Source organism: Plecotus auritus (assembly GCF_963455305.1).
Source record: "Plecotus auritus genome assembly, chromosome: 12".
NCBI lineage: Eukaryota > Metazoa > Chordata > Mammalia > Chiroptera > Vespertilionidae > Plecotus > Plecotus auritus.
The window spans coordinates 20,487,163-20,502,284 of record NC_137778.1 but is presented as its reverse complement, the minus strand read 5'-3'; the positions used below and the strand labels follow the sequence as shown (position 1 = coordinate 20,502,284).

General features: G+C 51.1%; 1 protein-coding gene across 3 annotated transcripts in view; it reads left to right on the top strand.

The window, feature by feature from the left end:
- The window catches only part of CACNA1E (calcium voltage-gated channel subunit alpha1 E), a 265,342-nt gene that overhangs the window by 206,938 nt on the left and 43,282 nt on the right, over positions 1–15,122 (top strand). For all 3 annotated transcript variants that reach the window (XM_080648664.1, XM_080648663.1, XM_080648662.1), the window contains 7 exons: positions 228–532; positions 2,774–2,930; positions 4,058–4,187; positions 4,759–4,818; positions 5,550–5,656; positions 12,778–12,789; positions 14,377–14,473. In XM_080648664.1, the coding sequence (XP_080504790.1) occupies positions 228–532; positions 2,774–2,930; positions 4,058–4,187; positions 4,759–4,818; positions 5,550–5,656; positions 12,778–12,789; positions 14,377–14,473 (868 nt within the window). The remainder of the gene's footprint in view (positions 1–227; positions 533–2,773; positions 2,931–4,057; positions 4,188–4,758; positions 4,819–5,549; positions 5,657–12,777; positions 12,790–14,376; positions 14,474–15,122) is intronic.

The following is a 15,122-nucleotide window of genomic DNA, read 5'->3' as shown; positions in this document are numbered from 1 at the left end:
TGGGCTCTGTCCCCCTGAAAACCAGCCTCTGTTCTAGGGTATCTCCCCTCAGGAGTGGGTCACGGAAGGGTGGATGGAAATGAGGCGGTGGCAGGGCCCCCTCAGAAAGGGTCTTAGGGGTGGGAGGCAGCAGATGCCCCATGCTCCCCAGCAGGGCTCACCTCTCCCCGCTTTGAAACAGCATCTTCAGATCTGAGTCCCAGCTGTGTCCTCCTCTGTCTTGACAGGACCAACAGTCTGATGGTGCCCCGAGGCTCCGGGCTGGCAGGAGCCCTCGATGAGGCTGACACCCCCCTCGTCCCGCCACAAGCAGAGCCGGAAGTGGGGAAGGCGCTGACAGAGCAGGAGCCCGAGGGCAGCAGCGAGCAAGCCCTGCTGGGGGACGTGCAGCTGGACGTGGGCCGGGTTAGCCAGAGCGAGCCCGACCTCTCCTGCGTCACGGCCAACCTGGACAAGGCCGCCACCGAGAGCACCAGCGTCACTGTCGCCATCCCCGACGTGGACCCCTTGGTGGACTCAGCCGTGGTGCACAGTGAGAACACAGTCCTGTCCCCGTCACCCCTGCCACCCGGTCTGGGGGGAGTTGTTGGGGGGAGTCGTGGCTCCAGAGTCATCCCAGGAAAGCTGCGTGGAAAACCCCACTAGCAGGATAAAATCATTCTTCAACAAGTGAAAAACAGCGACAGTTTTCACCCAATGTGCAGAAAAAATAAGTTAGAATTTTCTCAATCTTAAGTTTAGGCCATAAAATGTCCCTAAGCCCCATGACCACCCTAGAGTCTTCGGAAAATCATGTGTGAGTCTGGACCCAGATCTAGATCCAGATCTAGATCCAGCTCTTTGAGTCATATCAACATTTGATGGGTGTTCCCGGGACTTCCAAGGTGCTCTGCCACCTGGACAAATAGGGGGCCTCGGATGGGGCAGAGGTGGCCGGAGGGCTCGGTGGCCTGGCTCAGCCTCACGCATGGCCTCCAGAATACCTCTGTCCCTCTTCAGGCCTGTTGGTCACCTATGAAGTGAGAACACTGGTGATTCTGAGGTCTCTGTACTTACATTTTATAAATCTATTATCTACTGTTTTTCTCCTCCAAGGTTTTAGTCACTTTCTCTCCCATTCCCTAGCCCAGTGGTCGGCAAACTCATTAGTCAACAGAGCCAAATATCAACAGTACAACGATTGAAATTTCTTTTGAGAGCCAAATTTTTTAAACAAACTTCTTCTAACGCCAGTTCTTCAAAATAGACTCGCCCAGGCCGTGGTATTTTGTGGAAGAGCCACACTCAAGGGGCCAAAGAGCCACATGTGGCTCACGAGCTGCAGTTTGCCGACCACTGACCTAGAGAGATTAACAGAGGATGTTAATCTAGGAGCCCTTCAAGGGAAACAGGGCAAGAAAGGACTAAACTGGCACCTTATCTCTGCCCTGACCCCATCCCAGGCCTGCCCTAACTCCTCCATTTCCTGCCCTAACCCCACCCCCATCTCTGCCCCAACCTCACCCCCATTTCAGACCTAATCCCAGGGCCATTGAATTGTGACCACAGGGTTCCACCCTTGCTTTTCTCCCTCTGGACTTTCTCCACAATTTCCTCTGTTGATAGGACAGTCCGGCGTTTCTTGCTTACCCTGTGACGTCTCTGTCCCTTCACCTTCTCTACACTGACAGTGACAGTGCTGCTTGAGCAGGTGGCATCTCCCAGGCCCGGGACTCCTGGGCTTGCCTGGGTCATGTCTCAGGACCTCAGACTCCCAACCTCTTTCGGGGTCTGTTTAATTTTATGCTCCAGTAAGGAAGTGTTTAGGCCCCTCTTCTATGAGAGTCAGTAAGAAAGTTTGACCCTCTCTTTGTTCCCATTCTGGCACCAGTCCCTGGTCTTGGTGATAGGTAAGAGCATGTTATCAGAGGGCTTTTGGATAGTTTGGATGACGTATTTTATAGAAGGTCCCAGAAGGGGTGGACCTTATGCTTCGCTGCTCACATCAGGTTCCAGGGTAGAGTCACCTACTGAAGGGATCGGTGGGGGAGGTTGACGGGACCCCCTTGGCCTACTTGATAGCCTCGACCTCTCTGGCCCTAACCCCACTGTGACTCGAGTATAAAACAGGGAGTAGTGGTCCCAAGAGCTGGTCCTGGTCCCTTCATCCTCTCTATCCTGGATATAGTCTTGCACCCATATTCGCATGAATATTGCATTCTCATCTCTGCATTAATCATGACTGGAAAAAGCACAGCCAGGAAGGCAGCTACAAACAGAGTAATGGTTTCTAAAAATCTTCCATTGCAGTGTGATTTCATTGAAAGGACATAGGATTTTAGACAGGAACCCATATTGGCCGTAGGACCTTAAGATAGGTACTTCCCTCAGTTCACTTTTCCCATCTGTATAATGGGAACAATAATGCATGCCACTCAGCAGCTATTGATGTGAAAATTCAGTAAGTGAATAAATACAAAGAATCCAGATTTTAGATAAATAAACTTTGTAAACTTTACAACATAAACCAACCTTCCGTTACCCAGGGAAATGTGGTAAGAATGAATGATTTATATGGCAAAGGCTATACCACATAAAATTAGGGTAAAGCTAGGAGGAGAGCAAGAGCTGGACTTTGTGTAACTAACAAACACCGCATGTGTGCAGGGCACCTCCATCGGCGCCTTCCTGGGGCCCCTTCCCAGCCCCTCCATCCCATCCCCAATGGATCACCAAGGGCTCCATTCTCGCATGTGGCAAGGTTTCTGAAGACAACCACATGTTCCTCTTGCAGTCAGCAACAAGACTGATGGCGAAGCCAGTCCCTTGAAGGAGGCAGAGGTCAAAGAGGAGGAGGAGGAAGAGGAGAAGAAGCAGAAGAAGGAGAAGCGTGAGACGGGCAAAGCCATGGTGCCCCACAGCTCCATGTTTATTTTCAGCACCACCAACCCGTAAGTCCCTCCCGTCTCCCCTGTCCGTCCAGGTGAACAGGCAGGGTTTGGGCCAGGGCAGGGCAATGGGGAATCGGAGGGATAAGGGTCCAGTCCTCTTCCTGGTCCTTCCCAGTAGGATATGGCCAGACACGTGCAGCATCCAGGGTGCTCACGGGTGGAGATGGGTCATGGAATTGAACATCCTCTGAATTCTGTGCCCATAGTCTCGAGAGTAATTTAAGACAGGAAAGCATGGCAGATGTCATGAGGAAAGGACACTCACCTTTTCTTTGGTCAGTGGGGGATGGAGAGGAGGAAGTCTACTTTGGATGTGTTACCAAATGGCCCATAGCTGAGACTATGGAGCCTGTCATGATTGGGTCATCCATTGGCAGTTACGAGTATTGATTCCACTGCTTCATCCCAATCCCTGTGGATTTTGAAGTGGTTGTGTTTAGGGGCATGAGGTGGGGTTGGCAGAGAAGAGTCTGGAAGGTTGGACTCAGGAAAAATTGGGATTTTGAAAGGCAAGCTTTCTTCTGCCCTTTATCTGAGCAAGGTATACTTGTAGACCAGCTTCTGAGGCTAGGAAGACAAGCAAGCAGGCTTCCCGTGGCCACATGGGCAGGGTCCAGACAAGGGTCAGGGAAGACGGGAACCTGGGCTAAGGACTGTCAGGCCACCCGGGGCCAGAATGCAGTCCATGGGATGTAGTCTCTGTAATCAGAATGCCTGGAACTCATGAAAACCTGTTGCTGCTTTCATCAGGAAGCTTAGAATCAAGGTCTATTTTTATGTTTCTTGGTTCTTCTGATCTGCTTGCTCTGCCCCAGTTTCTATACATTGAGATACAGTGGAGGGCACCCCAAGTGTGTGTATTCTGATGCTGGCTGCGCCCCACGGCTCAGACGTGCTTGCAGATAATGCATCTTGGCTTGTGTACAGCAGCCTCCAGCCAATCTGATTACCTTCCTCCTCTGGGGTTTTAAATCAAGGGTGGTGCCTGAGAAATTAAATTGCTCTTCCCAAAGCTTCCTCTGGCCAGGGCCTGACTGTCTGGAAGAGGCTGATGTGTCTGTGCACGGGGGTGGGGAGGTAAGGTGGGGACGGAGGGAGGCAGCAGCTCAGGGCTCATCCACCCGCAGGATCCGCAGGGCCTGTCACTACATCGTGAACTTGCGCTACTTTGAAATGTGCATTCTCCTGGTGATCGCAGCCAGCAGCATCGCCCTGGCGGCCGAGGACCCGGTCCTGACCAACTCGGAGCGCAACAGAGTGGGTGCACGGGGCCCTTCACCAACCTCCCTAGCGCCCTGGTACCCGCCCTATCCCAGCATCAGAGGTGGCCTGAGGAAGGTTCCTGGGAAATGAGGAAGGAGTGAGGCCCACTGGAGCCCCACAGGGCTTTGAAGGGGGTCTGCAGCCCACCCGTGGGCTTGGATGTGGAGTCTGGCATAGGATATGGGGGTGAAGTTGAGGAGCACAGCCTGGGGTCTCAAGGAAGTATGTCAGGAGGTAGGAGGGAGGCAGGGAGAATGGGAACTGACAAGGATTTCAGATCCTGAGCCAGAATTGGGGGAAAGGTTTGTGGGGCAGTTGAGACCCAAGAAGATAAGTTCTGGCCACGGGGAGGGAAGGGCCTAGGACTGGCCCCTACGTCAGGCGCCTCCAGCCGGACCCTTGGCTCCTCTTTTCTCTGCACCCCGCTAGTGGTTGCAATTCCAATCTTCTGTTCTGCGGTAGAAATGAGTGGGCATTGGGTGGGCGGCAGGGATGTCTCCGTGGGCAGGCGGGAGTGTGTGTGGCCACACATAACCTCCTCCCCGGCACGGTATGTGTCTTCCAGGTCCTGCGGTATTTTGACTATGTTTTCACTGGCGTGTTCACCTTTGAGATGGTTATAAAGGTAGGAGTCTCTAGAGGAAACCTGGTGGGGTTGGGATGGGTCACCTGTTCGCTCCTCTAGCCTAGTGACCTTCCCCCATGCTGTCACCTACTGGCCAGTGATAGAACCTCAGTACGGTCTCTGCAGACCCCTGCTCCAGCCCCAGGATCCTGGCAGGATGTGACTGAGGAGGGCTGTTCAGGCTGGGGCAGCCCTGTGGGTGTGGCCGGAGGGGGAGCCAGGCCCACTCCGAGGAGGCAGTGGGCGTGCATACACTGGGGACAGCAGCCGCCTCCCCAGCGTTCACTGGCTTGAGCCTGGGTATTGTGCCAAGGCAGAGGGTTAGACAGGGTCGGGTTTTCCTGGATTCTGTTCAGTCCCAGCTGTACTCACTGCCTCTGGTCTGTTCCCCATCACCCTGACACCCACATTTCTCTCGTTCCCAGCTTCACCCATCTGGGATTTTTCCCATCTGTGTGTATGTGTGGCAGTGCCCCGTGGGTGAGCCATAAGGAAAGGAGGGATGTGTCAGGGCTCTGTGCCAACTGAAGTGACTAGTTGAGCCCTGGTGGCTATGAGACGTGGCCTCGGCCTTCAGTTACATGAAGAGAGCCAGTCCTCTGCTCCTCAGGCCCCACGTGGGGTTGGTTGTAGGGGCGAGGGCAGTGGAGCCATTGCCGTGGGAGCCCAGAGCTCAGGGCACACATTGCCCGCCCCTCCGGCTCATCAGTGGCTGTTCACTTCTTCTGCAGATGATCGACCAGGGCTTGATTCTGCAGGATGGGTCCTACTTCCGAGACCTGTGGAACATCCTGGACTTCGTGGTGGTGGTTGGTGCGCTGGTGGCCTTTGCTTTGGCGTAAGTAACTCTCTGGCCTGTTGGATTGCCTTCCCTCCCTCCCTCCTGAGACCCTGGCCCAGGGGAGGCCATCTCCAGGGACAGCCTGAGAAACGGTTCTTGCAGAGTGGTGCCCAGAATGCTGCCCTGAGGCCCTGCAGAGCCCCTGAGTGCCAGGGCTGGTGGCGGAGGAGCAGAGAGAGTCACTAGGGAGCAGTCAGAGGCCTGGCGCTTCTTTTCTGGAGATAATTAAACATGGGCAAGGGCTCACCTGTGTGGGCTGTGCCTCCATGGGCTCAGGGAGGGAGCCGGGCATGGCTGCTGGACCCTTTCATTGCTCAATTCTCTTGAACAAAGGGGAAGTTCTGGGAGATTTCCTCAGCTGGGACCTTTTGTCTCTCCCTGAGGCACCCCACCTCCAGACTCAGCTGCCTTGTAGGGAGGTCATGTGGCCACTGTGCCAGGTTGAGTTTTTAAGCCTTCTGGGCTCCCGCACGGTGATGCGGTGCTGCCTAGACCTCGGGTGTCACGTCCTCAGTGTTCAGTGAAAGGCTTTAGACAGGCAGGGGGTGGGGACAGCGCCTCAGGAGGGGACGCAGGAGAGGACAGGACCGTGTGCGTGACCCTACACTCCACCCCAGGCCCTCACTCTTCATTCCTGTTGTTCTACACGCTGCTTGCCTAACTCAATGGCTTGTCAACACAAATAGTTTAAAAGAAAAATAGCAATTCTGCTCCCACCTCCCCCTCCCCCGACTTGGGCCTGGGCATCAGTCAGACTAATGCAGGCTCTGTGGCAGCTGGTGCCAGAGCTTCCCGTTGCTGTGTGCCATCGTCACAGGGCGCGAGGGGAGGTCAGGACTCCCTGCCACGCAGGGGAGCTGGATCGAAGCCCCATTTGGCCTTTCCTTCTTCAGTCCTGGGCCAGGAAGGAAAAGCATGAGTCAGTCTGCCTCTTGATGCCAGCAGGCTCTGGAATTCCCACACAGGCTTTCATTACATTCTTCTCACTGAAGTATGTCACTCTCCTGACGCTGACACGGGGCCCTAAGATGGATAAGGTCTGTGGAAGGCACGCAGAGCCCGCCGCAGCGGCAGAGCTGGTTCTGACTTTGTTCAGAGGCTCAGGCGATTTTAGATTTGGAAGGGCCCTTGAGGAGCCCCGGGATCTGGTACTCTGGTTCTGGTGTAGCTTTGGGAGCTTTGTGCTTGGGAAGGCGTGAAGGGGCACACCTGAGAAAGGAATAACCACTTAGAACTAAAATGCGAGTGTATGCTCACGGTCAGCAGAGCATAGGAACATCAGAACCATCATCTCACCTGACACCTGGCTGGCCCTCCTGTTCTTTACCACCTGCCTGTGTCCAAGGCATTCCCCCTCAAACCTCAAGCTTTGCTTTTTTGGCAGCACCCCAAGAAAGAACTAAAAGGGGGGTCTCCCAAAGGAAGCTCCGAGTACACATTAATCTTATAGAGGGGACAAAAGAGTGGACAGAGTTCTGCTTCGTGCAAAGAAGGCCCATTTACCACTGAGCGAGACAGGTCGTCCAGCTCCATTGTTCTGGGGAAGAAAATGAAGGATTAAAATTAAATTTAGCCGTCAGGTAGCCCATTAACTGGACTTAGGCTGCCGGCTGAGATGGAATTGGAAATTTCCAGCAGGGAGCAGATAGAAAGATGCTGTTCCGCGAGACTCCAACTTGAAGAGTCCCCTCGAGAGAGACTTTACCTGACTTTGTGCCAGGCAGGGACACTAATGATGATTAATGCCCATGGACTCTTGGGATGCCCAGGGCTATATTATACTCGGGCTGCCTTGGGAGGGTGCAGGGAGGGGCAAAGTGAGAGCCACATGAGCGAGTGCCTGAAAGAAAGAGAGAAGTTCCCAGTCTACCTGCTCTTGGCCTTGAGTCCCAGTATGCATGTGTCCTCTGTGACATGTGCTGTTGGAGGACCCTCTGTGGAAAGTGTGCTTGGAGACCTTTATCATATGGAGGCCATGGGTGTGAATGCCCAAGCATTTTCTCTTGATTAACAAGCCCAGATTTGGGAGATGATTGGTCGTAAATGACATCTCAGCAGTGAACAGATAGAAAGATGTTGTTCCGGGAGACCCATGACCAAGCAGAATGAAATGGACCCATCAGAGAGCATGGCCCCATCCATATGGTAACCAACAATATGGAGAACGAGCACAGGAGGGGGACCTTCCCAGCCATGGGAAGAGCCAGGTCCTGTGGGATTAGGAGAAACCACTCACACTGTCCTCAAGTTTGAAAGTAGTTTTAGAATAATTCAGGTTAGAGGAGGTCATGAGGGGAAGTGTCAGCTCCGATCATGTGACCCGCCAGCCATCTGCTTAGTCCACACTGGCAGAGGCACAGCCTAGCATTATGAATTAGTCTCCAGCTGGTGTGTGTGAGGGGGTATATCTGGCTGGACTTCAGCCAGTACCTAGACCTTCTTAGAAAGATCAGCCGATGGGAGGGTTTTGGGTGTTTAGAATGTGAAGACTAAAAACCAAGACATCAGGTCACTAGATTGACCAGATTGAATAACAAAATTGCTAGGAGACGGTCCGATGCTTTGCTGTCTCCTGCTGAGGCTCCAAGCTTGGACAAAAGTGCCTTCCAGTGAGAGTATGGTGCTGTGTTTGCAAAGGAGAAAATTTGCAAAGGCCAACATGAGTGTGTTCAGGGGGCTTATTGAGGTCCACGTGCAAGAAGGAAAGAATTCTGCACTAACCAGTTAGCATAGAGCTAGTGCTCTGCTCCCAGAGCAAAGAAAGAAGCAGAGGATGTAGAGCTCCCGGGTGACCCCGAAATGCTGAGGGATGGGTCAGGAAGAAAGGGGACCTTCCCACTTGGCCACAGCTAAGCAGTGACAAGGTCAAAGTGCTGGCCCTGGAGTTCCCTCTCCAGAGACAAGCATTGCCAGTGCAAATGGGAGAGTTGCTTCCTTGTTTCCATGGGGCTTGGAGTTTAGAGTGCTTTCACCTCTGTATGCCATTTATCCAGCACAGGCCTGTTTTACACTTGAGAAATGGATCGCCTGAGGTCCGACTATTTGACTCGTACAAAGCAAAGCCAGTTCATAAACAATTGATTTTTTAATTTTATTTCAAGTTCAGGGCTTTTTCCACGACATTATGCTCCCCTCTGTCTCAGATATTCTAGTTAGTTCCAAGCCATTAACCCCTGTCAGCTGCAAGCAGTGGCTTGGTATGGCTCTGTCCTCGGCCTCCAGCTGCTTCTGTCCCTGCCTGGAGATGGACAAGGCCTGTGTGCCTGATGGAGAAGGCATCTCTGACTTTGTCCATCTTGCTTTTCTGTCTGTACCTGGCTCTTCCATGAACGCTCATCGGCCCTGGACTGATTAAGGATGCTGGAGCAGACAGCTTAGTATTTGAGCTCTGGAACTGCTGATTCCTTGGCTGTTTCCTTCTTTGGCTAAAAGCCTCCAGTGGTTTCTGTGTGGAAAGGCATTGTGACATCAGAAATAAAAACACAGGATTGAGAGTCAGGTAGCCTTAGGTCTGAATCTCAGCACTCTTCAGGATTAGCTGCCTTCCCTCTCTGGACATCCACTTGCTCACCTGTACGTGGAAATGAAAAATAACTGTATTTTGATCTTGTGAGAATTGAATAAGGTAAAATGCATTCAGTGTTCAATATAGTGCGAAGCATTTAGAGAGTGTGTGATAAATGGTAGTTATTTTGCCTACCAAATAATAGTCCAGACACTTTAGCAAGGCTCAGGGCTCCTCCCAGCACGGCCCCTGCCCTCGCCTTCCCCTCAGCAAATCTGTCTATTCCTAATGCAAGACATGCCCTCAGACCCCCTGCTGTTCTGTCCTGGGTTTGTGGGGGAGGAAGGGGGGGCAGATGGCCATGCCACCTAAGGAGGGAAGGCTCTCCAGAACGCGACACCCCCACTCTGTCCCCCGTGCAAGGAGAGTTGGGTTGTAGCACAAATCCACTTGAGAGCATGTTCTTCTAGGACAGGGGACTGGAAGCTGAAGGGCAAGATCGCAGTGAGTGATGAGTGATTACGCATGAAGGATCTGGAGGGCCACTTGGCAACTGAGCTGGAAAAGTCTCATCTTCTACTGATGAGACATAAGAGAAACATGGCATTATTTTCTGGAGAGCTGCTGGGGACTTACCCAGAAAGTGGGAAATAAATGGAAGATTGTGTGGCCCAATTAAGTCCCAATTAAAGTGGGACCAGGGTATTCTAGCCTGTGAAATTATCCTCAGACTTTAACATTAGAGTCCATTTTTAAACCTGGTAAAATTTCAGTGTAAAAATAATAATAATTATTATGATTATATATTTAATAGCAACGACTAGCAAAGGATTATTGGATGATTATATTTAAATGATGTATAAAAAGCACATGAATTAAAGTGCCTCAAAGTGCTGGGAGAGTTTGTGTGGCTAGATTGATAAGACATCTCCTGTGTGGTCTTGCTGACTTGGACAGCGGCTTGGATAACTGTTACAGGCGTGGACTTGGGAAAGGTCCTTCAACCTAGCCCGTGTGTAAATTAGGGTATGTTTTAACAAACGGGGGCTAAGTTGTGGGGGTTATTCCTGACTCTCTGGCTTTGTTACCCAGCATTCCTTTCATTTCAAAGGGCAGTTTTCAAACCAGTGCTGAACATATGTTAACACAACTGAGAATGCAAGTGTGCCTTTCTGCAGCCATTCAAAATTGGAGCTCTTCAGCAGCAGCTCAGCAGTGTGTGAGGCCTGTTGGAAAATGGTTTACTTTTGACCCATGTCTGATTACTCTCCCTGACTCATATCTGTGGGAGTCAGAGTGGGGCACATAGCCCCATTCCTCACAGTACATGGACAGCTACACTCGGCCCTTAGGATCGGAGCGTACCATCATGGTGCCCCATTTTTCAAAATAAGGGACACACCCTAGGGTGGTCAGAGACCCCCTTTGTTCCGTAGTATGATATTTTATTGGGATTCTAGGGCATAATTTATTGTAGAGAGAAAATTCTGTCCTCTATCGAGCTGTGTGGGAGGAGCGAGAATTATTGAGCCTTTCTTCCTAAGATGGGTGTCAGTCTGAACCTCCGAGGACCTGCTCAGATGCTGCTGGATGTAAAGGTCTTGGGGTTAAGGACCTGGTCAAGCAAAAGCGCCTGGAGTGTGGGACCCTTGTCCACCTGCCCGGCCATTGATCCGACTCTGTTCTCTCATTTTGGGGATAGGGAAGGTTCTCCCGTAGCTTTTGCTCAAGACGAATGCAGCCGGGGGAAAGAGGGTGAGTCTATGTCCTGTGTTGTTGTTTCCGTAAACTTTTCCAATCAAATGATTCCAGTTTTCTGTAGCATTGAGCGTACAGTTACACTGATATGTTTGCTTGTTTCCTTGAGGCCTGTCTTCCCTTCTAAACTGGTTAAGTTTCAAAAGGGTAGGGACCTCATTTGTTTTGTTCACAACTGTGTATCCAGCACCTAGAAAGAGTCCCTGACGTGTGTAAAGGACTCCATCAATGCTGTTATATGAATGCATAAAGGGATACCTGACTGACCTACCTGGTGTTCCGTGTGAGAAGATGCTATTACCATTTAGGGGAAAGTATTATCTCTGCCCACTTAACATTTGGCGATTATCACATGAGAGATTTAAGGTTTATGAGGCCTTGGTTTTACTTCCCAAATTAGTATCCATTTGTCATTTGCAGTGAAATTAATATAATTTTGAATACAGCACCATTTACTGAGTAAAGTGGTATTTAGAAGTTTTTGTGGTATATGGTGGTATAACATAGGTAACAACATAGGTTTAATGTGGCACATTAAAAAGATTTTAAGAGAAATTATCTTCACTGCAACCAGCAACTAAGAACCAAAGCCTGAATTCTAGGCACTTCCTCACAGCAGCAGGCCGGGTCACCAGACCCCGCAGGCTCACTCTCCGGGCCATCTTATGCAAGGCCCATCTCCCGGGCCGCCGATTCCTCACAGTTAAGGGGACCTCAGGGATCTGTTCCAGCCCTGGAATCCAGTGCGCTGTTTTTGACGGAGCCCAGAGCAAAGCCTGCTTGGTGCAGAGGCCTAGTCCAGAGCGAGAGCTCCCAGCACCACAGCCCAGCTCGCCCTGCCAAGGCTGGGCGCTCTCTCAGCCTCTCTGAATCTCTTCTGTGAAACAGGGATAGTAACACCGACGCCCTAAAGTTATTAGGGAGTCCAAATAAAGAGCTGCACTGAAAGTGCTCAGCTCAGACTCTAGCCGGGAAGAAACATGTAAAAAGCTAGCTCTCATGATTTCATCTCAAGTATTTTACATTTACACTCTCACCCTTTTTTTGATATGTTTTTAAAATTAATTTTAGAGCGCAGGAGAAGGGGGAGAGAGAGAAACACTGATGTGTGAAAGAAACATCTATTGCAACCTGGGTATGTGCCAAGCTGTTGTTACACCTCCTCAGTAGAGCTCAGATGATTTTTTTTCAAGCTGTACAGTAAATAGCTCATGATGGACAGCTGGTCATTTAATTTATCAAAAGGCATCCCTTCGTGTGACATTGGGACCCTAATAGACCCGCCTTCCCTATATTTCGAGGCAGTTTTACGATGTTGCTCATCTGTGCTTTTTAGAGATGTCAGAGTGCCCCTCCTAGGTTGGTCACGTGGCCCCTGTTTGAATGAAGTCCTTCATGAGCATAAATATGCCGGGATGACTTGAATGCCTTTCCAGAGTGGTAAATTCTGGCCCAGAACAGGTGTAATTCCTCCAGCTGGTTCCTTATAAATTCACTGGAAACAGTAAGTGTTTGTCTGAAGACGACTAAGGAAATGGAAATAAAAGCCCGCGTGTAGAAAACTTCAGTTACACTAGGCTCAGTGGGATAAAGTACGATGTGGGAAATGCCGCCTCGTTGGAGGCAGCCGCACCCTCTGCCTTTGCAAGTGGGAGGGGGTGGGGAGCATGTGGGTGCTGGCCTTCCTTTCACAAAGCCTGTGGGCTCTGCGGATGTCAAGGCCGTGAGGCTGTGAGCAGGACTGCGCGGGCCTGTGCGCCTCCAGTTTCCTGTCTTATAAGGTTCCTTTTGTCCATCAAGTTTCTCATCTTCTTTCTCTCTTTTTTAAACTGCTTTCTGCTCGGATCCTCCATAGAAACGCTTTGGGGTAAATATTATTCTCAATTTTCTTTGATGGAAAGAACTCGGGACTGGGTGGGAGGAGGGAGAAAGCATGTTTAGGGGGGAAGAGTGGCTGGTTAAGGAAGGCACAGTGAGTTTATGTGAGTGCTGAGTTTTCACTGACACCCAAGAGAATACCAATTAGGAGTCGCCAAGCCTTCTTGGGAAGTGACCCTTCTGATTGGTTTGAATATGTAGTTGGCTTTGCCTTTTTTAGATAGGTAGATACATGACCCTGATACACTAAAAAAAAAGTTTATAAAATATACAAAGCCCCTGATGCAAAAGGCCTTATCGATGTGACATTTTTGGATTATCTATGTCCACCTCCAGGGTTGACTAAAAGTGACTTGTAGGTCATGGCCTATAACCTTTAAGAGGGTCTTTAAATTTACAATCTGAGCATAGCCAGCATTTCTTGAATTACATTAAATGTCTCTGACCTGGGATGGACTTACCTCCTTATCGGGGGTGGTTGTGACAGGAAGGGCCCACTGGGTGTTCTGGGCCCCACTGCTCAGGTAGTTGGCGTGATGGTCATCTGGGCCAACGCGAGGGAAGAACCAGAGCCTGAGCTCACGACTGAGAGTCTCATCCGCACCTTCTGCATGTTTTACAAACTGCAGTTGTTTGAATTGAATGCAAAGATCTCAGGGGATGAGCAGGGTGGAGAGAGAGATTGCAGGTTGATTTATTCACTTCATTCAAACTAAAAAGAAATGTATTGTATTTGTAAGGAGCAAACGTTGCCAAGAGGCTGCAGAGGGCGGGTCATTGGCTGTGGGGGAGGATGGAGGTGGGCAGGCACTGCGGTCTGGGCCTTCTCCCAGCGCAGGGCTCTCTGCAGTCTGTGCTAGGTGCACAGCATCTGAGATGGGGAGGGACTGCGGAAAGAGCCAGCCACACGGATCACTGGGGTGTGAGCCAAGGTCCTGGCAAGAAGCCTGCATGACATGCCGTCTCTGGAATAGGCAGCCCAGCACAGCAAGGGTGTCAGGTCCCCACCAGCCTTCCTCACCCTGCTCTCCCCTGAGCTGACGAGCTCTGCTGAGGTGACAAACCTAGAGCCAAAGACAGGGCGAGGTCAAGTCCCCTAAGGAGACTTGCTCTCAACCATGGGGTACTAATTCCTTTACCCAATATCATCGGAGAGTCTACCACTGCAGAAGCAGTAGCTGGGCACAGCGGGAATCCACAGTGTGTGACCATCATGTTCCCTAGTCAAGTTCTCTTCCTTGTTCATTTTGCCAGTGAGCTAATTAGCAACATTCCACTGGCTGATAGGGAGAGGAAGTGGTCATTAACGTGTGCATGGATGCCTCTGTGTGTGTGCATGTGTGCCTGTGTGTGCCTCTATGTGAGGATACTTGTGCGTGTGTGTGCATATGAGAGTTTGCACAGTGGGGAGTGCCTTGAAAAGTTTCCCAAAGCATGTTTTGTGGCATCTCCCAGAAGGACCCAATTCCTGGCCTTTGGCCTACCTCTCCCCCTTTACTCTGTGGTTAAGCAGAAATGTGAATGTCACTTTCATTTCTCCCCGTCCTGTGATTCCCTGGGGGCTTTTCCCCTGCAGAACCAACAAGGGGCGGGACATCAAGACCATCAAGTCTCTGCGGGTACTCCGGGTGCTGAGGCCTCTGAAGACCATCAAGCGCCTGCCCAAGCTCAAGGTAATGCTTTCTGAGTTTTTTCTCAACAAGTCCCCTTTGCCCAGGCTCTCTCTGCAGCCACAGTTGGCTTGCTTTTGTAGAATTGTTTTCTGGGAATATTCCTATTGTACACATGGGGACTTAAGTTCTTTTCATCTACCTGGCAGCATCCCAGGAAATCTATGAAACCTTTTGCTCTTGCATTCGGCCTCAGGTGATAGTTTATACACTCTGGCTGTGGCCTGTCATTCAGGACAAAACCATGTGACTGTCCTGGAGCCTCCCCAGATGGAAGCAGCGGGGCCGCTGTCTGTGGTCTCCACGCTAGGTCAGGCCAAGTAACCAGGGTGTTTCCCTCCTTGAGATTCTAGAGCAGGACGGACTCAGGCACTGGCCCTTCCTGTTTGAGGCACAGATAGGTCAGTCGCTTGCCCAAGAACAGAGGCATTTTGGGCAGAGGCAGAGAAGGAACAGGGAAGTGAGCTAGTGTGGTTAGGGTCTTCCTGTTGCCAGGACCTGTGTTTGCTTTCACAGGCAGGTCATCTGTTTCTCCTGCTCCTGACAGGTGCCCTCCCTGCTCAACCGCCCTGGGCTCCTCCCCGAGTCTTCCTGCCCGCGGGGTGTGCTTTCCCAGTCCAGTCCTGTTTGCTACAGGGTGAACCTGCCTCCC